Consider the following 24,481-nt stretch of genomic DNA (forward strand, 5'->3'; position numbering starts at 1 on the left):
TCGGCCTGGGTCATGGGGGTGATCATGGTGCTGTATGAGCGCTACATCAAAAAGAAGGACCAGCAGGTGGACCCAGATGAGGAGGGGGAGATGCTGGAGACTGGGAGCAGGAGTGACCAGGAGAATGGGAATCTAAACAGCACACACACAGTGTGATGGGACAGACCTCAGCTCCTCAAAGAACACACAGTGCCTCTGAAGTGGGAAGAAGAGTGTATACTATTAGGCATGTTCTGAGAGTAAGGTGGTCCATAACAGGTACAGCAGTACGTCTTATGGACCACTATAACAGGTACTGTATCATCATGAACTGTTGTCCATGACCTTAAAGAATTTGGCATAATTTAAATGAATTATTTCAAAAAGAGACCCCATGTTACTATTTTTAAGACAATACCACTAATTTCTTTTCTTTGGTTTCTGCAATTTCTGCAGACAGTGAACCCTCTCATCATGGCACTTGAAAAAGTCTGTGATAATTATATGATGAAATACATTTGTAAAACATGATTATAACAGTATAATGCAATGGGGATTTGAATGAAGTTGTGCTTGAGCTTTTATAAATGTGCCCTGGTGTTGTTTTGTTCTGTAAGTTCAGCCCTGTTTTATGTTGAAGATGTTTATGATAAGTTAGTAAGGTGTTTACATCAGAATGTGATGGCAATTTGTACTATTGTCCTTGTGTCTGTGATTGGTCCATTCTCCTCAGTTTTCTGCATGGACTGATGCACCATAAGCCTTAATATGTGTGTATATAAAACTTGAGGGCTACAAATCCAATTCTGTGAAGATTGAAATGTGATATACACATTTTTCAGCCCAAATGTAGTACATTAAAATATTTTTTTCTTTATTTTTTTAATATAAGTACCCTTTTAATATTTAATTTAATGTATTTAATTTATTATATTTCACACAGTCTTAATTTAGCAATAATAAGGAATACACAAGTATTACTTGTGTAGCCTCTTTTTTGTATAATAGACAAATGTGGTCCACAACACTAAGCTCTACTCTGTATGTATCCAAGTAATGATACAGTATACTCCGAATCAGCCCCTCTCCTGTACCTGCCTCTTCCTTTTGATCACTACATCTGAACATGACATGAGGTGGGACATTTGCACACACTGCAGTTTGTGCTACAATATGATCTGTAGAATCTGCAAAGCAAACTGATAAGGCCATGTGATGCCAAAGGCAAGGGTGAGAGAGCAGCCTGGAAATAGGATCTAGCTGGTTGGCCTTGTTCAAGACAGCAAAGTGACTCACAAGAACTATAGCTGTTCAATGAACAACAGTAGCCAGTATTGACCAAACAGCAGATATTATTATTTGGTACATGGAAATGTGATATTATTCATACTGCAAATACAAAAGCTATTATAATTCAAAGACAGGAATGAATGATGTTTTGTTCTTATTATTACAAAGCTTAGTAAACAGGATATGACTTCAGTGGGCTCGTGATGTGAGCGAGCACATCAGTGAAGACAAATGTACTGTGCTTTGTGGAGCTGGCAGCCTTGTTTACCGTCTGGGTCTTTTGAGTCATGCTTTTGTAATACTGTGTAGTCTCGCTGACCAGGAGGCAACTACTGCACTGTAAATGCCCACTGACTGACTGGAGATGTGACATCAAGTAAGAGAAACTCTAACTGAGCGTAATGGCCGTCTGACACATTCACTTATACAGAATATAATGTGGAGCACGTCCTGGGGCAGAGTACACCAGAGACCAGATGAGAATGCTGTTTACTATCAGATCATGTGTGACTATCATTTTTAGAAATCATCAACAAAAATAACACTTATCAGTTAAGTACCATACTTAAAGGTGCACACCTAACATCTCAGTGAAGACAAGCAGTGGACCCAGCGGACCTCTCACCATAAAGGTATATAATCCACCTTTAATAAACAAGCTACGACTGTTGTTTCATTATCATACATGATTATTCTGAGGATCTCAAAACAATATAAGACTAGTTTTATCTTTTAATTAATCTTATTTGTCCAAGATCGGAAGAATTAGAATGCACTTACTGTGGCAGAAGACAGGTAACATGTATATGTAAAACACATAAATTGAATGAGCATATAATTATCAACAGGGTAGTTCAATGCGGAATTTCACAAGACAGTTGCTGACATCAGATAATTATCAAACTAATTATTATTAACACTCAATAGACTTCAGTTAGATGAAAGAATGTCAAGATTATTTGATTAAGCAATACTTGTGATTATTCAGGTCACAATATTGTAAATTGTAAAATAATTTTTTGATATTTTAATTGAATATGTTCTCCCAAAAAGTAAACCTAGATGTAGATGCTGTTTTATAAGATTTCTTGTGTCACAATAACTTTATGATTTCACAAAGCTGGTCTCATACTTGAGGTAATATAATGAATTGGTGATGGGAATAAAAGAAAATGAAGGTTGTTTGATTATGATGTCATAACCCGTAGATAATTCACACAATAATTCTAACACCAAAATCTGATATCATGACATCTGCATAACTGAAATCTTACATGTGACAACTCGCCAGTGGGAATTTCCTGTGGGAAATTTACTATTAAATTGCCTATGACATTACTACAGCAGAGTTAAGATCATTATACTGAACCGTTTAGCTGGTTACACTGGTTTTTCCAATTTGGTCATTTTTTTATGTAATAATTTTACTTCCTGGTTGCGAATCGTGACATCACACTAGGGAAAACTACAACTGTTACTTCGCAAAACACCTCTAATGTACACAGAAATAATTATCTGACACATACACTTATAAGAAACACCTTCATTTTGTTGAAATAATGTTTAAAGTATCAAAAAAACACGTGTTTCTTGTGTAAATTGTTTATTAATTGTCATTAATATGCTTGAACTCTCTACTTCCTGTAATTTTCAACATATTTTTTTCACTTTTCTTTGCGACTAGCTATTTGATTGCTGTAAAATTACAATTTAAATTTACAATAGTTATAATCCCATCCACCATAAACCTGTCATATGCACTTTATGATTGATCTGCACAGAGGAGGATGCTCTCTGCTGTTCAGTTCACAGCTTTGCTCTGAGGCCTATGCTGTGCCCATGCTATAAGGTCATGTGAGAGGAGAGAGCTTGTCCTTTAATGTGTCACTGTCCTGCCCGGAGTAGTGTTCACATGGCTTTGTCTTAGCTGAACCTTTTCTGACCCATTGTATTTACTTTCCCATTGTTTCGTGACTTTGGGTTTTCAAAGGTTACCATACTCTAATTAGCATTAAGGTTAAAATAATGTGGATGTGGACTTTATGTCTGGCCTTTAAGCAGAATTAACTTCTAAATAGATGAAGTGTCAATAGCTAAAGAGAGAAAAGATCTAAAGAGAGAAAAACTGAAATGTGTAATTCCTCCTGCTTTCATCTATGTTATTACCTATAGTTTTAGCCCAAAAAACACAAAAAAGTACAAACATAAATACTATATTTGTTTTCAGTCAAAGACAAATAAGTTATATTTTTGGCACAAAGACAATGTTACACTTGTGTAACAGTATTTAATTTAATTATTCCATTGAGTTCCAACCAGTAGACTTTGGTAGATTAGTGCGCTTTGAAGGATAATAGTTTTGTCATTGCTGTAAGTGCTGTAAGTCCACTTTTTAACTAGAAAAGAAACCCAGAACGTTATTGTGAGGCCCAACGCCAGACACGATACACATACACAAACAATAGAGCACCATTATTTTTCTAAATGATTTAGGTATGTACAGTACTGTACAGTGATGCAATAAACACTGTAGTCACTGTCACTGTTATCAGTTTTACAGTTCACCACAGCTAGCCTTACAGTTAACCCCATTAAAACCACACTAATGGGATATGCAGTCATAATCCACCAAATTATTTTACACAAATAAATCAGTAAAAACTTATTTTCCAACCACAATTACATTTGTTACTCAGCATGAGTTCACTGTTAGGCTACCAGCACTAGGGTTTGCCCCTCTCTTGTACATTATCATATGGGTTAAGATGTGAGGTGTATGGTACAGTGGCGGTTTAGGCTTGTGTTAAGCCAAAAGAGCTGCTGCATGGGAGAGATAACGCTGTGCTTACTTGCACTAAGCTCCAACTCAAAAGCTCACAATGACATTTCCAGCTGAGACAGACGCACTGCAAATTGGTCTGCAGAGTATTTTTGTGCCATCGTCATAAAGCAAGAAAGCCCTTTAAATGTCTTATACTCTGTCTATCTCCAGATATCTTCATCTGTTTTGTTTAATCCTATTTTTAGATTGAGGTCCTATTTTTGCTCTTTCAATAGTCATGTCTGTTCATCATCTATTTTGACATGTATTTTCAATTATTTCCTGCTGTGTCTTTCTGTGTCTGTGTCTTTGTCTGTCTTACAGCTTTAGGTTTGTCCATCAGTAGCTCATGTGTCACTTCAATATTCATGAGCTTTTGTGACAGGGAAAGAAACCTAAAACCTAATTAATGTAGCCACACTACCCAATTACCCTTTGGCTTTAACATCCAACTTACTCTCTGACATGCAACGTTTTCCAGTGTACACCTACAAAAGCCGTATGAAGAGAAATATGCTAATGGTAACAGTTAACACATCTTACTTGACTTTTGACCCCTGAAATTGGTGCTCAGTGAATTTTACTATTAGAGGTTGAAGTTGCTGCTAAATGCTGACACAGGATCAGTTTTCATAGCGCTCCTGGGATGTGGGGATAAAATGACTAACCTAGAGGATTTAAAAGACATATTTTATTCAAAGGAACACATCTTGTTTATACATTTTTAAAATGAGTTTATTAAAAACAACTTAGATGTCTACAGGCAGTTTTATTGTCAAGCTATTATGTAGCTATTTGACTTATGAGGCGGGACACCAGTAGAAAATAAGATAGGGGAAAGTACAGCAGGTGTAGTTCCAGTCTAGTCTGCGTAAGTAATATAATGTATATGCCTAAAGGGTTTTCAAGAACAAAAATCGCCTAATTATTCCTTTGGATACAGCACCCTCTAGTGACCAACCTTTTAATGAGTTCAAACAATTAGACCAGTTAAAAAAATATTTCTTTATGATCTTTTAACTTTACACTCACCCTTACACATAATGTTTCTCTTAAATTTGTCAGGAGTTTTGAGTTTGATGTCTCTCTACCAAAGACACAATGCTGTCTGAGAGTTCTTTAACGTCATGATGGGTGTCTGGATGAGCAACCAAAGCTTTGAGAAGCTCTGTCACACCTTCCAGCTCTAGCATACTGCAGTAATGTGGGCCTGGCAATAGAGAGAGGAGCATCAGGCAGAGAAATATTATTATAAATCATAGAGCAATCAATAACATAAACTGTTTCTTTGAATAACAGGGTTTGAATAAATAAAAAAGAGAGCTCTCTTTTAAATGTCTCACTGAATCATCACACGTCTTACTGTTTTGACTGCAGACCAGATGTATGGCCCAGACTGCCCACAGCTGCACTCCTGGAGGCTGGCCGGTCTGAAGCAGAGGGTAAAAGGGTTGGAATGACCTGAAAACACAGGTCAAGAGATACAGGATAGTTTTAAAATGCATAAGAAAGCATATTTAAGCTTTAGAAAAGTTGGTGAATCAGTATTGAAAACAATAAATAAATATTTGTTAGTCATTTGAACAAAATACCTCATCGTTCACCATATAATAAATATTTTGCTCACCAGTAAGTATGCATAAAAAATAACCACTTAATTTCATAAATACAAATAGAAACAGCTATTCAATCCAGTATTAATTCATGGTTGCAACATCTTATTTATTTATTTGAGACAGGGACAGTGCACAATTTTTGCATTTTTACCTTAACAGGAGAGATGCATTGTACATCAGGTTGTAGCATCAGTGCTAATTTCCACCATCCCTGGACAGATTCATTGATTGATTGTATTTAACTGACCTTGACTATCAACTGTTTATGGAGACCTATGTAGCATGTTTTGGGTTGATGGGGGAAACCCATCCAGACACGGGGAGAAACATGCAAACTCCACACAGAAAGGCCCAGGCAACCTGGGGATCGAACCCAGAACCTTCTTGCTGTGAGGCATGAGTGCTAGCCACAGCCACCATGACAAATGCTAGCAGCAATCTAGAATCTGTTTATAACCATTTTCTTGTAAATTCATAATTCTTTCTTTTAAATAATTTAGACCCTTTATACACATTGGTAATCAAAGTTGAAAAATATTCAAAAAATGGCTAACCGATAGGAGACCATCTCTCGCTCCAGATGAGTCCACGTCATTATGGATGTATGCTGAAATATACAAAGACAGTTTATACAAGACATCTCAGCTATCTGTAAAACAGCCTTACGTTTTAGTTTTCAGATGGTCTTTAAACGCACCAATTGAGTGAGTACAGTGGTGCGGAGATCTTCATCTAAAGTCCAGGCTTTTGGTCTGGATGCAAGATGAGCCAAAACCCCACCAGCAAAGTACCGCACCTCCACGTCCAACTGGACGTCCTGCAAGAGACTGAGGACATGCTCCAGAAGATCCTCATCCATTAGATCAGACTGTAACTCCTCCAACTCAGCCAAATTATTCTACAAAGACAGGTAATGCAGTTACACAAGAAAACATGCAACAATGAATGCAGCAAAATATTTGAGATTTACCAAAAGGCCAAGAACTTTCTGCTGAACAGATGGTTCTGTGCAATAGGACTGTAAGCGAAGATAAGACAAAAGGTGTAAATATAAAAAGACTTTTAATATTATAAAGTATACACAGTACACAGTAATGTACCTCCAAAACCTCCTCATACAGCTCCAGACCCTGACATTCTAAGAAGTTGCGGGCCGCGATGGGCATCTCATCGGTCAGATTCCACAGAGCGCTCAAGGCAAACTTCAAAGTAGAGTCCACCACCCCTACCATAGCCTTCTGCTGGACAATAGCCAGCAGCTGCTATAATAGTAAATACAGTAAATACAAAAGATAAATGAAGTAAAATGCTTGAAATATAATGTAATATACAGGTCTGAAATTTGCTCTTATTTATTCTGTATTTTCATGGGCTGATAAATTTGTGTTAAAAAAAAACTTCAACTTTGCATAGCTAGAAAATAAAAAAAATTGCCCTTTTGGCACTTCTAAAATGTAATGTTCAGAAACTGTACTAATTACACTTCAGAATTATTTGACACTAAAAAAGAAAGTGATGAATACACTTATACACTTAACTTTCATGATGCTCTATTTGAAATGTAGTGTGGTAATGGAAATATAGCAGGTGAAGACGGCATACTGAGAGGCCCAGAAATACACTCATGCATATCAGCTGTTAAGCTGGGGACATTTCATGGGTCTGAAACCAATACCCCCATAAGAGTAATTGTACCTTCATTATAGAGACGTCCTTGCTTAGCTGTGCAGTCTCTTCTGGAGACAGCTGTGAACAAAACAAACACAGACATCAGGATTTGGAGAGGTCAGATAACGCTGATGATTATAGACCAGATATTACTAATTTGAAACACAAAATGTTCCTACTGTTAGAGTAGACCCAGCATATATAGTAAGATAGGATATTATGAAATAAATCAGGTGACATTAACAGGTGCTACACTGTCATAACAGAATATAATAATGCACAGTAAGTACACAGTGTACCTTTGCTATGAGGACAGAGATGACAGCTACAGCCATTCTCTGAAGAGTAGGATCCTCATGGCTGCTCAACCAGGTAATCACCAAGGTGGCAGCAAAATACCTAAGCCATCAAAGCATATGTAAATGACATCATTGTATTAGAACATAATAATGAAAACATTGTGTACTTGTCAAATGGTACATCCTGAAGCATGTAGTCACTGCAGAGAGCCAAAAGACAGTTCATTTGGACCTGGAAAGACACTGTTTATTATGGAGGTGGATTGGTATGTGCAGACATTACAGAGATAGAACAAGTAAAATGCTAAATTAAACTAATGATTTCAACAGCTGCTTCACGTGCAGTTAAGTTACATAGGTTAGAGATGGACCTATAGAATATTTAAACCTAACAGTGAAAATATTGTCTTACTTGTGTATGTCTAGGGAACATCTCCATGGCTAACAACAGCTGGGTGACAGTGGAGGAGAGCAGGGGCACAGGCATGGCCTCACACAGGTTCTGAGTGGTAAGGTTGAACACACAGGCTGTGGCCACCAGCTGAACATGGAGGGACGCGGGGTGACTCTGCATCCCACTTAACACCAGCTTCACAACAACGACAAACAGAAAATGTTGCTGAAAGCAGGTACTTGATCCACTGTATTGGTAGAATCTTACATAGTGAATAGACTGTTCTTATGTTATACAGTCCCTGACAAAAGTCTTGTCGCTTATCCATGTTGTAGAAACAAAAGCTTATAACTTGACTTTAAATTAATCGATTAGTTTTAGAAATGTCTCATATGAAAGCTAAAACCCTCCCAAATTATGCTCAATAAACTAAAATAAATTTGCTTCACTGAAGAAAGATTGATCATTTAATGAACACAGAAAGGTCAGATTTTGGCAAGACAAAAGTTTTGTCGCCTACAGAAAATTTTACAAATAATTTACTTCAAATACAAAAATATGTTGCATAACGTCAGTGAATTAAGTAGTGGTGCTGTGAGATCCATATTTAATATCTTGTATGACTTCCATGAGCTTGAAGGACGCATCCATGCGGTTCCACAATGATTCATACAATTTGTTGATGAAGTCATCAGGAATAGTAAAGAAAGTGTCTTACATGTCTCCCAGAGTTCATCAAGATTCTTTGGTTTTGCCTTCCATGCTTCCTCTTTCATTCTACCCCAGACATGTTCAATGATGTTCATGTCTAGTGACTGGACTGGCCAGTCCTGGAGCACCTTGATCTTCTTCGCCTTGAGAAACTTTGATGTCGAGATAGAAGTACGCGATGGAGCACCATCCTGCTGCAAAATTTGACCCTTTTTATGGTTGGGAATGTAAGAGGTAGTTAATACTTCTTGATATTTTAGGCTATTGATATTGCCTTCCACCCTGCAAATGTCTCGCACAGCCCCATACTGGATGGAACCCCAGACCATGATTTTTCCGCCACCAAACTTAACTGTTTTCTGGGTGAATCTCGGATCCATGCAGGCTCCAGTAGGTCTCCTGCAATATTTGTGGCAGCTGTGATGTAATTCAACTGAGGATTCATCTGAGAAATCCACCTTCTGCCACTTTTCCAGTGTCCATCCTTTTAGCAGGCTGTGGCCCTTGGCAAATGCCACACGTTTTTTTTATTGCCTTTTTGTTTAGTGCTGGTTTCTGTGCACTGATTCGACCATGGAAGCCATTTCGAGACAGAATTCTACAAACTGTTCTGGTTGACACAGGGACTTGAGGTGACCAGGCCTGGTGGAGCTCTGCTGCAGTGGAAAAGGGGCTGGCCTTGGATTTTCGAATCAACAAACGGTCCTCCCGAGCAGTTGTCTTGCGGGGTCTGCCGGACCTGGGCTTGTCAAAAACATCTCCAGTCATTTCAGATCTTTTTCTTATTCTTTGTACTTGACGCTGAGACACATTGAAGGTGTCACCACCTCAGCAGTGTATCTGGTCTTCAGCCTCTTGATAATTAACACTTTGGTCTCAGGGTGGATCTTAAGCATGTTGTCAGAGGTCAAGTTGCAGTTGATGTGAAGGTCTGGTGTGCTGGGGTTCTTTTTATACACACCCACTAACTGATTGATCAGTAACTGATCACAGGTGAGGCTGTAATCTAGGATTGGGTGCATCATATGACAAGGCGACAAGACTTTTGTCTTGCCAAAATCTGACCTTTCTGTGTTCATTAAATGATCAATCTTTTTTCAGTGAAGCAAATTTTTTTTTAGTATATTGAGCATAATTTGGAAGGGTTTTAGCTTTCATATGAGACATTTCTAAAACCAATCGATTAATTTAAAGTCAAGTTATAAGCTTTTGTTTCTACAACATGGATAAGCGACAAGACTTTTGTCAGGGACTGTATATCATAAACTCTAAACTAAACAGTTTTCTAAGTGCTGTATTATTTATTTCACTCATGAAGTATAAAAAGACATTAACAGTGTCATCACATCAAACATACAAGAAATGAATGAAAAGGAGCAGAAAGAAGACTAATCTTATGTTATCTGCCCCCTTTTCCCATTTCCAGACAAAACATCAGCACCGATAGTTACTTTAAAACATTTCAAATCAGTACATTTCAGTTCAGCCAAAATTATTAATCAGTTACAAACAGAAAACTTCACTATTATGCACAACAACTTAGTTTCCTTTTTCATACATAGACATTGCACTGGATTTTATGTTTTTTAAATGCCATCATTGTACTTGATTCTTTTATATCTTTGTCAAGACTATTTCATAAAAGTTCATTTCATGTTTGTGTGGGATGTGAAGCATCACTTATCCAGGCTTTTCAGCAGGTATTTTTACTAGCATTATTTAATGATACTAACACTGCATTCACTAAACTGGATGTAGAACTGTGTTGTAAAAAATCAATACAATAATTGATACTAAAACTAGTACTGATGCAAAATACTCAAAAAATCTAATAGGACAAATTCTGACAATTTTACAATAGTCTTGATCTGTAACACAGTCACAGAACTACTATTATTTTGTGTTGAAAATAATTATTATGATTGCCTTTTTCTTAATATCATATTATAATTGGGTTTTAAATCCAAAATGACATAATATATGTAAGAACAAATGCGTTGTGGGTACGTTACCTTAAGCATATCGGGCCGGGGTTTGTCGATGTCTGTGGTGAGATTGTAAAGATGGACTAGGGCCTCTCGAGTGAAACACTCTCTGTCTCTGTACCTTCTCAAAGCCTCACACACCTGGCTCTCATTTGCTTCTCCAGTTACCTAAAGCAAGCAGCATAACACTAATGTCACACAGGGAAATGCAAAGTGAAGATGGGAATACACAAAATACTCTCCAGTCTATGACAAATGAAAAACATATGAAGACTACCTCTTACAAGCAGGTTAAAGGGCCCATTTTCTAATCTGTATTTTAATGTTGTTTCCTAATCAAAAACATACCTGGAGTTGTGCTTTGTTTCATTCACACATCTTTAACACATAAATCCTGCATATTTAGGCTTCTTCTCTCAAAGTGAAGACACTCTGTTCCACCTTGTGATGTCATGTATTGTTAAACTACACCTTCAGTGAAGTTATTTGGATGATTTCAGCCCTACCAGTGGCTACAACTACATGACATCAGAAGGTGGAACAGAGCATTTTGAGTTTGGAGCTATAGACTACTAGATTACTCAAACATGTGTGAATGAAACAAAGCACAAGTCCATACACAAACAGCTATATTTTTGATGAGCAAAATGACTTAAAGACCACCCATTAAGAAGAAACCCATTATGTGTCATATAGGACCTTTAAAGCTCTGACCTTTAGTTGTTTGCATTTCTCGAGGGCATCGCAGGAACTAACGCCAGTCGCCATCAGCCCCAAGAAAACCACTCCACTCCTGGCCTCTATGAATGCCCTCACTGCTGTTTCTGTGATTCTCCTTCGCCCAGACACGTCTAGAGACACCAGCGATGGAAGCACCTGGGGACTGCCCTCCAGAAGTTGGCGTACTGTCTCATCCGCATTGCTGCCATCACTGTCCTCACTTAAATGGTCATCCGAAAAGTCCAGATGTCTAACACTGTGAAGCTGAGTGAGGACAGAAAGCAGTCTAGAGGGAGACATATCAAGCTGCCTGAGCCGATGTGCTATCAAAGATTTGAGTGTGTTTTTGCACTGAAGCAGGGGAGTGAGTGTAGACACAGCACAACAAGAGATATCCAATATTTCCAGATGAGGTAGAGTGCATATGTCTTCAAGGATTTCATCATCCAGGTCTGTATTGGCAAGGCAAAGTGTCCTTAGACTCCGCAGAGAGCTGAACCCTACACCACCCCCCTCACCATCCTTTAAAGCACTCCAATGCAAACACAGTCCATTCAGGGACAACCTCTGCAGGCTTTTTCTACACTCTGGGTTAGAGGCCAGACCAGAGACGACATCAGCCCCGGTGAGGCTTCCGCAGACCCAGGATGCATCCAGTTCTTGGAGTCTGTGGGGGCAGAGGGCCAGACGGAAAGCTTCAGCAGACACTGTGCAGGAGCGGATAGTGGCTCGACGAAGGCGGACTTGTTTACAGTCCCGGAAAATCCCAAGTGTTGAGTCATTAAGTATACCTGGAGAAAAGAGGCAAAAAATATCCAATGGAAAAATAGCATCACTCAGGCCAATTATATACACAAATCAGAACTGCATAACTACCTCAAAAACCCCTAATAACATGAAATAATTTAAGGTCAATTCATGAAAATATTTACTTGTACTTCAAATCTTGTCAAAACAGGTGCACTGGGAAAAAATTTACTCATATTAATACAATGTGTTTAATACTAGTGCTGCTGAGACCAACCAAATAGCTGCATTGGTAATAATATTTGACAGTTGGACTAACAGTTGGAGTTTCACCTTTTTTATTCATCATATACAGAAGCTGGTCAGCCATCTCTTGTGGGAAGACTGTGGCTGTGTTGAGACAGAAAGAGTGATCAGAGCGTCTGATGCACAGAGAGTCCAGAAGGAGGCACACCTGAGTCAGACACATCTCACACAGAGACTGGGGCCCCTCCATGTCCTAAAACACAACAATAAAGAATCAGAAGTGAGATCAGTGAACTTTTAAAGGGCCAATATTAAGCTGTTGTCTTATCTATGTTATAATGTTGTTTCTCATCAAAAAATATACCTCAAGTTGTGTTTTGTTTCATTCACAAAAGTTTAACCCCTGCATTTTTAGGCTGTGTGTTTTTCTTTCAAAGAGAAAACACATTGTGATGTCATATGGTAACACAGGAAGTGCTCCACTGTGTTTTTGAACTCCATACACCTTCATTAGAATCATCTGGATAATTACAGCCCTGGAATTCTCAATCTCTGCTGAGCTAAAGGTAAAAAGGTAGCTGTTGAACTTGAAAACACTTCATGACATCACCAGGTGGAACAAAGCATTTTGAGTTTTGGGATTACTCAAAGAATTACTCAAACATATATGAATGAAAACACAGCAGGTACGTTTTTGATGAGTTAACAACATTATAACATAATTTAAAGCTCACAAAAGTCAATTTCTGTGAAATATAGGATAATATAGGACCAATATTATTGTTCACACAAGTTCAATCTTTGGGAGGTGCGCTATATAGAGACCTGCCTGTCTCCATAGTGATTTTATTGATTTTCCTGGAAGGTTATACAGCATGGCATTAAAATGACCTATTTCTAAGGAGAAAAAGGTGATGCACTAGTATGCCGTGTGTGTGTGTTTTTTTTTCTTCTTGGTGTTTGTCTTCTTTTTTTTTTGTTAGCAATAGCCCTATACGTGCACTGGTATTGAATACATACAAGATAACACAGTATAAATTAACAGTTTGGAACATTCCAGGTAAAATGATTACATCTCCATGGAAACAAGCAGCTGACTGGCCCTGCACCAGAAAAGTTACAGTGTAGTTTACCTTTCTTATTTTATGCATCAAAGTTTAAGCAAAAGTAAGTGATATTTATAGGCAGTCAATGGCTGAGGTTGTTTGCAGTATCAGAGACATCTATAGCGTTAACTTACATTCCTGGCTGACGTTTGTCCCTGAGTGATCCACAGTGACACAAGAACCCTAACGCAAAAGTCTAATTTTATCCGCAACAGTTGAGCAAGTGCGCACAGATAAAGCTGCTTTAACCCCATAATCCGACAGCTCACAGAACAGAGTGGACAGAAGATACCTATAGGCGGTTCTATTGTCTATGGGTACACCGCGTCAGTCCAGCTGGTCTCTGATACAGGCATTTGTCAAAAGGGCAGCATGTCAAACCACACTTACCAGGCTGAAAAGTAAACAGTTCACTGGAGAAAGAAGAGGCCTTGACAAGAAGCCTAAATACTGAGGAGAAGAGTTAAATATAACGCATAGCAGCAGTTGAAATCTATTAACGCTCGTATAAAATAGTTAATAGAGGAAAGATGTTTACAGCTTGGTTAATCGCTTAGGTATACCCCCATGTAATGCCCTCAGTGGAGTCAGCAGCCCACTGTACGTCATAGGTAAGTACCTTGTCTCCTGATTGGCTACAAAACCCCGTGACGTAAACAATATAAAAGAAAATGCTTAAATAAAGTTGTAAAATGAATCATGGATAAAAAAGTACCCCTGTTCATTTTTTGGAACCGGTTAATAGCTATAACACACTTTATTTAATATGCACTTTCGCTAGGTTAAGTAAAATGCATTTATTCATTCTTTAATTTATATGAATGAAACTATTTAAAACACAATTTGAACCTGCCTCATTAATTAACACAGACATGTCAGAAGTAAACGCATGGACCTGTTAAGGGCAATAATTTTCTTTGACCACAGGAGGGAGCTCACTAAGGGGACTGACGGGCCAAATAAGTTTATGAGGAGAAAAAACATCAACAGCCTTGAAGCATGATGATGATCTTTACAGTCTTATAAATACAGACTCCAACCATTAACCCACAAAAATGTAAACAGACGGTGAGCTGAGAATATTATGAATTTGTAAAATGTGATTACTTTAAACAATCTCATCAACAAAGCCAACAATAATAACAAATAACCAAAAACAAATGTTGCAAATTATCATTAATAATCTCTCGTCTCGGCCACGATGGGTGTTCTGCCATCTGCCTCAGCTGAACATGAAGCGTATGTTTCTTCTTATAGAGACTCCACATGTTTAAGAGCTCCTGCTTCCGCTCCAATCCAAAACACTGAGCTCAGGGCAATCCTTTTTGTCTGGTAAATCCTCTCCACTTTGTCCTCAAAACTAAATAAACACAGCTGCTATAGAGGCCCACAGATAGCCATAATCCAGAGAAGAAAGACGCTGATGCTGAGCACATTTGTTGTGTAAAAACTTTCCAAAACTAAGAGTCTTTTTAGATTTACTTGATTTGCAGTATGTTTCTTAAACTAGGCTTTTTTTGTTCTGAGTAAGCTTTAAAAGTAAAAGACAGCCTGTATAAAGTATTACTATGGCATTAATCCAAATGTAACTGTATGTATGTAATATATGTCAAAAATACATTGAGAAACATGCATTTTTATTCCACAGATCTGACCTGTACATTTGCATGGTGGGGGTTTCTTTGCCATTGATATTGTGGAACATCCCAGGGAAAGCAGGAACAGATGGAGACAACCAGGTAGAGAACCCTCCACCAGAGAAATTACATTGTGCACCTTTAAGGAGTTTCTTCATTGCTAAACTCAAGATGACACCAGGGGAGGAGGGAGGGCAGTACCAAGTCTCCCTCTCCTCAAAAACACACGTACTACCAGCCTCCCTCTCTCTGAACCAGCCTCCAGTGTTCCCTACGCAGACGGTGTATGCTGGTAACTCGACTGTATGCAGGGCAGGTCTTCTTTCCCCATGATTCTGATGTCTGAGAGGAGAGTGAGGAGAATGGAGATATTCATCTTCTACAGAAGAGACCATTAAAGTCATCAAGAGGCTCCTGTTGGACTTTCCTGAGGTGGTCACCAAACAAGGTAAGAAAGTTTACAATAGGTCTAATAGGGCAGTTTAGGAATGTGTTTGGAAGGATTCACAAGTATCTTTTTACTAGTCCCAAGCATGGAAAGAGGGAATCTGCAAAAATAAGATATGTGAATTACACTGATGCATGCTTGGCCTACATTATAAACATCATGCAATTAATCATTAGAACTAACTTAAATATAAGTTAATTCATAGTACTAAAAACAGCATAAAAACTAGAATGATCAGACAAGCTTTAGTTAATTATGTATCAAACGTACAGTGCATGCCTAGTATTATAATATTACATTATGTCCTAGAGTTTATCCACATGGTGCAGTGAGTCTTCAGACCTGTATTGAAAATTGCTTATGTCAGTTGCACATGAATATTGGTGAAGCGTGTTGTTCAGGCCTGGTTCTGCTTTGGCTTTGTCCTAGTATGAAACAAAATACTCAGAATAGGTCAACAAAAGTGGCTGCTGCTGCTGCAGAGTTGATGAAGACCAGCCGAACAGACAGAGAGCTGGTTGTAATAACTGGGATAAATGGGATTCACAGGCCGAGCGGGGACAAGCAGTCAGCCACTGTGTAAACACCGTCAGGGCTGTGGACATGAAGACTGTAGACTTGGAGACATGCAGACGGGCCAATTGCTGAGTCCAAGCTATTAACGGGGGTTGCCCTAGGATTAACAAAAGGTTGGAAATATGTTTTTTGGCTCGTAATATCTCACTGACAGTGCCAAGGTGCTTCTGACACTTTTTCTCATAAGGCACATTTTATTCTTTCCTCTGAGGCCTAACAAACTGCAGCTTTAGTGTTCCTCAGAATTGTGATCCTTTTTATGAGCAGGGTAGATTTAGTGGTGTATTTCAACATTTTAACCAAACAATGCAGTTATTAAAATCCATGCTGGCTCAAGATGTATTCTCTGTCAATAAGTTATTAGAAGACAGCCGTGATATTTAGACTCTGACATTGATAAAAGAGGCCTCGACCGCCAGAGCTGAGGTAATACGTTTGGATCTACACCACTTACAGTGGCCAGTATTCTTCAGCACAGCTCAACTTCACAAGTAGACCACATACATGTTTGAAATGCCTTGTTGTCTGTTTCTGGATCAATTTAATTATCTATTTTTGGCATCTGTTAAAATCCTTAGTTGAGTGAGGATATAAAGTGGACCATATTCTGTGCTTGTCAGAAATGTACGCTTATTTAAATGTTTTTGGCCACTTCCACTCAAATCTCTTCAAGCTTGATTAAGCATGAAAACCCAAATCCTTCAAATCTTCTCTTCTCTTTCAAAACTCATTGAACACTGAAACATTGAAATCAAATATTGGCCATAGAATGTAGAGGCAGGGATCATTCTGTTCATGGATTTCTAAACGTCATCAAATCCAGCTCTAGACCACTGTCAAAACCAATTCAAAACAAATGCTTTCCCCACCAAAATAGACTTCAGAAACCATTACTCATAAGTGAGGCTCCTCCTCCTCCTACTTCTGTCCCAATTGTTACCAGTCATGCAGAAACGACACGTCAGAAAGGCCTAATCATAACAGCTTTACACGTACTCATTTCCATTTATCAAAACACATTATGAAATACTGAGTCAAAGTTAATAATGTTATGGAATTGCTGTTTGCCAACACAGTCCAAGCATAAATATAATAGTGGAAAAAAGTACTAAATTCACAAACCAGCAGCTTCACTGAAAAAAAAATTTAAACCAGATTCCTGCACTTGAACACACCCAGATACCTGATATATAATGAAAGAGAAGGCATTTAAAACTATGAGTTAAGATAACAGATCTGCAGAGAGTGGGTGGCACTGGTCGGATCCCAAGAGAACTAAAGTGGATAGAAGTCTTATGCTCTGTTTTTTAGTAATTCATACAAAATTATGGAGTCACTTGTGGCTGTTAAAGAATTGTGTCATGAAACATATCCTAAATCAGTACATAATTTGCCATGACTGTTCCTGCAAGAAATTTTGTACAATGTATTAGAAAATATGAATAATTATAATGAAGATTATGTTATATGTATATATGAATGTTAATCTTAATATTTTCCCATGTCAGAAAATATGCAGTCACTGCACTGCATATTTTAAATATGGTGTATGTTCTTGTTACAGGTCTCTTGGTTGTTTGGAGATAAAAAAGACATCATGGACCCTGGACTGTGGAGTATTTTAATTTTTTTATCCTTTTCAGTCAGCACTGAAGCTCTAACAAAACACCCCATTTTAACAAGAATACGAAGAGCTCCAGAGTCTGAACCTAAAAAGTGCTCCTACACGTTCCTTGTTCCTGAGCAGAAGATCACTGGCCCCATCTGTGCAGCTCGTGGTTATTCAACAGACAAAGACCGAGTGACAAGACTGGATGTGGCTGCCATGCGGGATCTTCTATCAAAACAGCGCAGAGAGATGGAGACTCTGAAACTAGTGGTGGATGTGGACGGGAACTTGGTGAATGAGATGAAACTTCTGAGAAAGGAGAGCAGAAACATGAACTCTAGAGTGACCCAGCTTTATATGCAACTACTGCATGAAATCATCAGAAAGCGAGACAACTCCTTAGAACTGGCACAATTAGAAACACGAATCTTAAATGCCACCACAGAATCCTTGCGTTTGTCTTCACGATACAGAGAGCTGGAGGCTAAGTATGCAGCGCTATCTGCGATAGTCAACAATCAGTCTGTGATCATTGGAGCGTTAGAAGAGCGCTGTATGCAGGTGTACAGTCGCAAACAAGAGCCCCCTCTCATGGGACCCCCAATGGTGCAAGTGGTGCCAGAGAACATCCCTGTAAATGTCCCACGTTTTACCAATGAAATCCAGAGGGACAATACCAGAGGCTTTGCCCGGGAAAGAGGCTCCCGCTCTGGGCCTTCACCAACCAGCGGTACCCTGGAAGCACAAGAACCTCCACACAGGAACTTCAGTGCTGAGGGTGAGTTATCCATCTATCATCCCCTTCATTCATCTTATTTTATTCACCCTTTCACCAATAGCCACAAAAATTCTGAGCTGTCATGACATTTTAAGCCAAAGGAAACTGAAAATAAAGTTAGATGCAAATAGCAGGTAGAGTCATGGCCTTGATTCTACAGGTTAATGATTGCCAAACTCAAATGGAAGTCTGCTTCCTATTCAAGAGAAACACAAACCAGAATGGAAATACAAATGTTGTAATGTCTCAGACTCCACTGAAGCATAGGACTTGGAGCAGTGCTGAGAAAGACCTTACCAATGCAATTTCGCTCATCAACTCAAATTCCTCACACATTAAGATTGCCAGTGCCCAAGAATAATAAAGTGTGGGATTTGAGTGCAGCCCTGTATAAAAATTATCCTGACAAAACTGTTCCATTGCATGAGAGCCTGAGACAGACCCCAGGCCAAACTCTTAGCTCAGCATTCATATACCTTCAGATATTATTCCATTATTAGACAGGTGACGCCCTTTGAAACAACATTCTACATATTTGCCTGTAATTAAAACTTGTGTAATGGGAATTACCTTAACAAAACTTCAGCCACATCTATTTTGGTTTGTTGGCCTCCAGAGAAACTTCTTAATTACCCCTCTCTCCAGTTCTAGTTGTGGGTAAAGCAGTCCAGGGCCTACATCCTGGACAAATGTGTTTTCTATTAGCAAGTCTGCCTTCTCATTTACTGACTTCCCTGGCTTTACTGTTGGTGTTGTTTTGTCTTTTCCACAGCCAAAAGCCTTACAATTGTGTAATAGTTTTGGTTGTTAATAGTTTTATCCCATAAAAACTGCCTGTAACACTCACATATTTTCCGCCTAAGGTCCTTTCAAAGACTGCCTCCAGGCTCAGGAAGCGGGCCACAGCACCAGCGGCATGTATGTGATCAAACCTGATGAAGCTGAGAGGCCACAGCAGGTCTGGTGTGAGCAGGACATAGACAACGGAGGTTGGACTGTCATCCAGAGCAGGAAAGATGGCTCTGTGAACTTCTTCAGGAACTGGGATAACTATAAGGTGAAGACAGATGTTAACATGCTCCCAAAGCCCTGTCTCTTCTATTTGTCTTTCTTGTCTCTCACTTCATCTATGATGGCATTTATCCAGACGAAACTTTGGGGCCAATCAGGGGAACCATCGGTGTCTTCAAGACAATTTTCTCAGCTGGAGTCCTTGTGTTTTTACTTTGTGTTAAATATAATGCTATGTCAGCAGTTCTATCCATCTGAGGTCCTTTAGTGCGAGATTCTCATTATGAAACTTTAGACAGACCGGTAGGAAAGAATGTACCACAGCCCAATCTGTGGGGGTTTCTTTCCAAAACCACTACTACTATGCAGCCATCCTAAATGCTCGCTGGCTGGGTGCTTATAGGCCTCATATAGACCCTCTCATCAGTGCCTAGAAAGATTGAGAATATCATTGTTGGCAGCCTCAGCGATTCCACTCAGACCAGTAGATGTGTAACTGGAAGCTAAATGGCTCACTTTAACATTGATTTGCTTCTCTGCTCACCCACAAAGTTACCACATATGCACACGAACACATAACACTAAACCAAGAGGCCCAGGTCTAAACCCAGCATCATTCATCATTTTTTGGCTCAAAGCGTTAATCCACAATCGAAAACCTCAGCGTTCTCCTATAAGCAAAGTGTTGTGAAGGCACACAGCCAGACACACTGTACAACTCTCGTGGTTATTTAACACTCAATCCTTTTTCACCATTCTCTGTAACCCAATAGTTTGTAAGGGTTGACAGGCATCAAAATTGTGCTTATTTTCCATCTTAAAGACTGCAACATGTTTTTGTGGATTTCAAACAAAGAGTGGTATCCTATTTTGGACCCTTTGATCGTTTGTGTCTAAATTACAGAATCATGGGTAAAGTTCATCAACAACAACATTTTCATTGTTCTGTTATTCCCCACACTCTCTTCCACATTATACAAAACAACCATCTTCTTTCCAAACTACAGAACCCACATAACAAACATCATGCACAGTTTTCTGCAACTTGAGTCTACCTTGTAATCTGTGTGCTTTAGAGTGGCTTTGGTAACATAGACGGGGAGTACTGGCTGGGTCTGGAGGGCATCTACCTTCTGGGGAAACAGTTGGACTACAAGCTGCTGGTGGAGCTGGAGGACTGGATGGGGAAGAAAGTGTATGCCCAATACAACAGCTTCCACCTGGAGCCCGAGAGTGAGGGCTACCGGCTGCGCCTGGGCGCCTACCAGGGCAACGCAGGGGACTCCCTCACCAGTCACAACGGCAAACAGTTTACCACACTAGATCGTGACAAGGATGCTTTTTCAGGTACAAGGTCATCAAAAGTCCAAACCATACAAAACAATATCACTTCTGGTGCAGTGATAAAACAATGTAAGCCACCACATTTAATAAAAAAAATCACTTATCTCAAGAAATACCATATTTGAGTAGATTTTGGGGATGTGTATTTTTTGGAGTTAATTGGTAAAAACATGTACTTGTAATTGAGAATAATTCTAATAATGATTTAATTATAATAAGCTACATTTAAAATCATATCCTACATAGCTACATTTAAGTCATATCATTGCCCTAAACATCCCAGAGTAGCCTATGCAGTATATGATATATCTTTCTAGAGTAGACCAAACTCACATACAACTATTTCTTACTTCAACAATGGTAGTGAACTCTGTGGCTTTATGATGAAATGCAAACTTTCACACCAATTCTACATATGGTTTGCCAATAAAATTGTATTTACTCCATAACAGGTAACTGTGCTCACTTCCACAAAGGAGGCTGGTGGTACAACGCGTGTGGACAAACCAACCTGAACGGAGTGTGGTACAATGGAGGAGTGTACCGCAGTAAGTTTCAAGATGGCATCTTCTGGGCCGACTATGGAGGAGGCTTTTACTCTATGAAGGGAGTACGCATGATGATACGGCCTATAGACTGAGCACAAACTCAGAATCAGAGATTTAAAGCAATGGAGAGAAGCAACTTTGAAAAGCAGTAACTTTTGTGGACATTGCAAACTACCTATGTCGTTTATTCTCCAACATTCGCAGTTAATCAGTGTAAGCTGTCATTCTGGGCTGTGTTTTCCTCATTACAAAGTCACTCTATTGAGAGAAAGACTTTCATTGATTACTTTCTTAAGCTTGAGCAACATGGAATCTAATCCAGCTCTTCCTGCCACTCTCAGAGAACTGTCTGGGGAAAACATATGTGGTGTTTTACTTGACCTATAGTACTGGTGATATGGAAAATCCATTTGCTAACCGCTTAAAAAGATTTACATTTTTCTCTGATCTTGCCAAAATATATTTTTTATATGTGTAAATGTGCAAAACATGAGGACACTATATTCCCACCCAGCACTTCAAATGACCCTTCTACTGTATGTTACTCCTCTTATCATGTTAAAATTACAGGAACCTATAATATATATATGTATAATTAACTTATCATAACAGAAAAGGACCTGGTGTCCTGGAGGAGCAGTAAATTATCCTAGCAGGAATAGACGTAATTTCCTCAAATGTACAAATGACAATCATTCTTCAAGTGTGCTAAAGTAAAAGCAAATGGAAAGTGCTGTTATATGCTTTTCTCATTTTGTTGTTGATCAACTTCCAGTGAGGGACTTTGTGGGAAGGGCCAACATGATTTGTTTTTAGTGGTTATGAGCTGAGAAAAATGTGTCTATGGAGCATTCTCCAAGGAAAGACACAAAGAAGTATATTTCAAAGAAAATATAGACACGAGTGGGTGAATTGAGATGGAATTTGTCCAAATTTCATTTCCAGGTTACATTTGAGAGAAATTTACATTCTTTCCATGCAAAAGTGCCTTAAGCAAATGTTTTCTTTAAAATACCTCCTAGTGCTTTCTTTGTAGACACACACATCCCAGAGACCACTTATTTATTCATTGTAGCGGCTATGGCGTTTTGAACAACAGTGTATAAGACTTCTCTTATGGCCCCATTTCCCCACTGTGGCCACCACACCCAGTTATTAAACAATGAAAAATGTGACAGTGCCAAAAACACAAAGTGGTGTTTTTTATTGACAATAGCAGTAAGTGGTCAGACTAATAAAAGATTTAAAAAAACATATGAGTCACTGTACTTGTCTGTAGTACAGAACTATAAATTGGGAGGGTTGAGGTCACTATAGGGGCAGGTCCTGCCCTGTCTTGTTTTGTGTAATGAATTACATTATATGTAGGCCATATAAGTTGAATGTATACATTTTTATGCAGGGAGTTTCACCAACATCCAAAGTTAACTATTACATTTTCTGTTGTGATGGTGCATAAGGCAGATGGCTGGGTCATGAATTTAACAGATTACAAAAACACATGGTGTATGAGTGTAATATAAGGTGTATTGAAAGAATATATGTAATTATTTCCTCAAATCATAAGTTTACCTTTCCCTTTGGCTCTGCCCTTGGACAGCGTTTTATCTTGACATTTTTTTCTGTTCAAAACATGTAAATATAAGGAAGATATTGTTTAGTTCTACTGTTGTACTAAGAAAAAAGCCTTCAGCGAGAAAAATGACCAAACTGAAATTTTAAAATGCTGTCTATTTCAAGTTTGAAGTAAGCTAATGTACAAGTACTAGTTAAGTTTACAATACTCATACTAAAGAGCCAGATTGGGATGCACCAATAGCTCCTGTTTTCAGTGCACACATGGAATCCTTACATTTTTAGTATCTTTTTGCCCTTATTAATGAACGATTAAGTCTGTGCCACAGAGTACCTTGCACTTGTTTAAGGTAAAGTTGAGGTGGCATCCTTGGCTCTTATGTAGTGGACTCCCTAGGCCCTCCACCACAAAGACACCTGGATAGTATCGACTGGTCAAAGCTCTCCTTGTCAGTGTAATGTCCATGAGGTTGTAGGTTGTCCACCAAAATGGCACTGGGTTTGGAAGATTCTTGGACCAATGAAGCCATACAGTGCAGTTGTGTTTACTAAAAGAGGTCAGTGTTAGAGAAAATGTTCGTGCGGCCAGCTCATTTATACACAAAAGCACAGTTAGTGTCAGGTGGCTAATCAACTGACAGGAAGTGTAGTGTTTTCTTTGTAAACAACCACATGATTTCGGCCTTTCAGTTAAACTCCATCTGATTTATTAACAGTTCTTATGGTACATGTAGTAGTAGACAGCTCAAGGGAAGTTTCTGCCATTGCAGAAATTGCCATGTCCTGAACAGGTTTATACTTTCGTTAATGGGGTGTTTTTACATGACATTTATGATAAGCTAAAAATGCTGTCTAGACATAAACAAAAGGCGATTGAGTTTCCACCAGTGAAGTGTGTGGAATAGGTTTGTCATACAAAGATTTTTTATGAGCCCTATGTCCTAATATGTACATTGTTATTTAAATTTAACTTTGACATTAAAAATGGAGTGACCCCAGAAGAGTGGAGTCAGCATTACTCACCGAAATGGAGAACCCCCAAGTTTATTTGAGTGTTAACTGTGTGTGTGCTGCCTGCTCGGCTTAAACATCCTGCTTATTGTGATATATGGTCCCAGTCATGGAGGTCTGCTTAAAGCTTCACCACCACCTGGGGAGAAGGAGCAAGAGTTGCTATCAGCCTGACATCTTCACTGTTTTTACAACACAGTTAAAACAGTGAGGCAAGGAGGGTCTAAGAACACAAATAGGCTCCCAAGAAGCAAGGGCCGCAAAACCACAAGGGGCAAAAGAGAGGAGCATGAAGGCACAAAGAAACAGTCTAACACTCCAGTAGCAGGAAAAATAAACCCACAGGAAAGCGGGGAAGAGAT

At 38.9% G+C, this 24,481-nt stretch overlaps 2 protein-coding genes across 4 annotated transcripts; one reads left to right on the top strand and one right to left on the bottom strand.

Annotated features, from left to right (window-relative positions):
- Positions 1–6: 6 nt before the first annotated feature.
- Positions 7–24,213, bottom strand: LOC110173418 (protein zyg-11 homolog). Of its 3 annotated transcripts, XM_020939417.2 has the most exons (15): positions 23,443–24,117; positions 12,564–12,729; positions 11,478–12,274; positions 10,791–10,931; positions 8,086–8,262; positions 7,841–7,905; positions 7,674–7,773; positions 7,402–7,452; positions 6,807–6,968; positions 6,677–6,724; positions 6,404–6,604; positions 6,261–6,313; positions 5,454–5,551; positions 5,123–5,300; positions 7–195 (listed from the first exon to the last, which is right to left on the bottom strand). In XM_020939417.2, exons 1-14 carry the CDS (start codon positions 23,572–23,574, stop codon positions 5,152–5,154), a joined length of 2,340 nt encoding a protein of 779 aa, XP_020795076.2. In that variant the 5' UTR covers positions 23,575–24,117; the 3' UTR covers positions 7–195; positions 5,123–5,151. The 3 variants fall into 3 exon arrangements, with proteins under 3 accessions (XP_020795076.2, XP_055007761.1, XP_055007760.1); XM_055151786.1 differs by lacking the exons at positions 7–195; positions 23,443–24,117 and adding an exon at positions 24,132–24,213 and having other exon boundaries at positions 4,762–5,300; XM_055151785.1 differs by lacking the exon at positions 7–195 and having other exon boundaries at positions 4,762–5,300.
- On the top strand, positions 15,128–22,606 carry LOC110173559 (angiopoietin-related protein 1-like). Its single transcript, XM_020939588.2, has 6 exons — positions 15,128–15,321; positions 15,478–15,667; positions 17,808–18,630; positions 19,494–19,687; positions 20,718–20,988; positions 21,438–22,606. Exons 3-6 carry the CDS (start codon positions 17,841–17,843, stop codon positions 21,623–21,625), a joined length of 1,443 nt encoding a protein of 480 aa, XP_020795247.1. The 5' UTR covers positions 15,128–15,321; positions 15,478–15,667; positions 17,808–17,840; the 3' UTR covers positions 21,626–22,606.
- Positions 24,214–24,481: the final 268 nt, after the last annotated feature.

This window comes from Boleophthalmus pectinirostris, unplaced genomic scaffold (genome assembly GCF_026225935.1).
Source record: "Boleophthalmus pectinirostris isolate CB_2022bp ecotype Guang Dong unplaced genomic scaffold, ASM2622593v1 HiC_scaffold_16, whole genome shotgun sequence".
In the NCBI taxonomy this organism is placed as follows: Eukaryota; Metazoa; Chordata; class Actinopteri; order Gobiiformes; family Gobiidae; genus Boleophthalmus; species Boleophthalmus pectinirostris.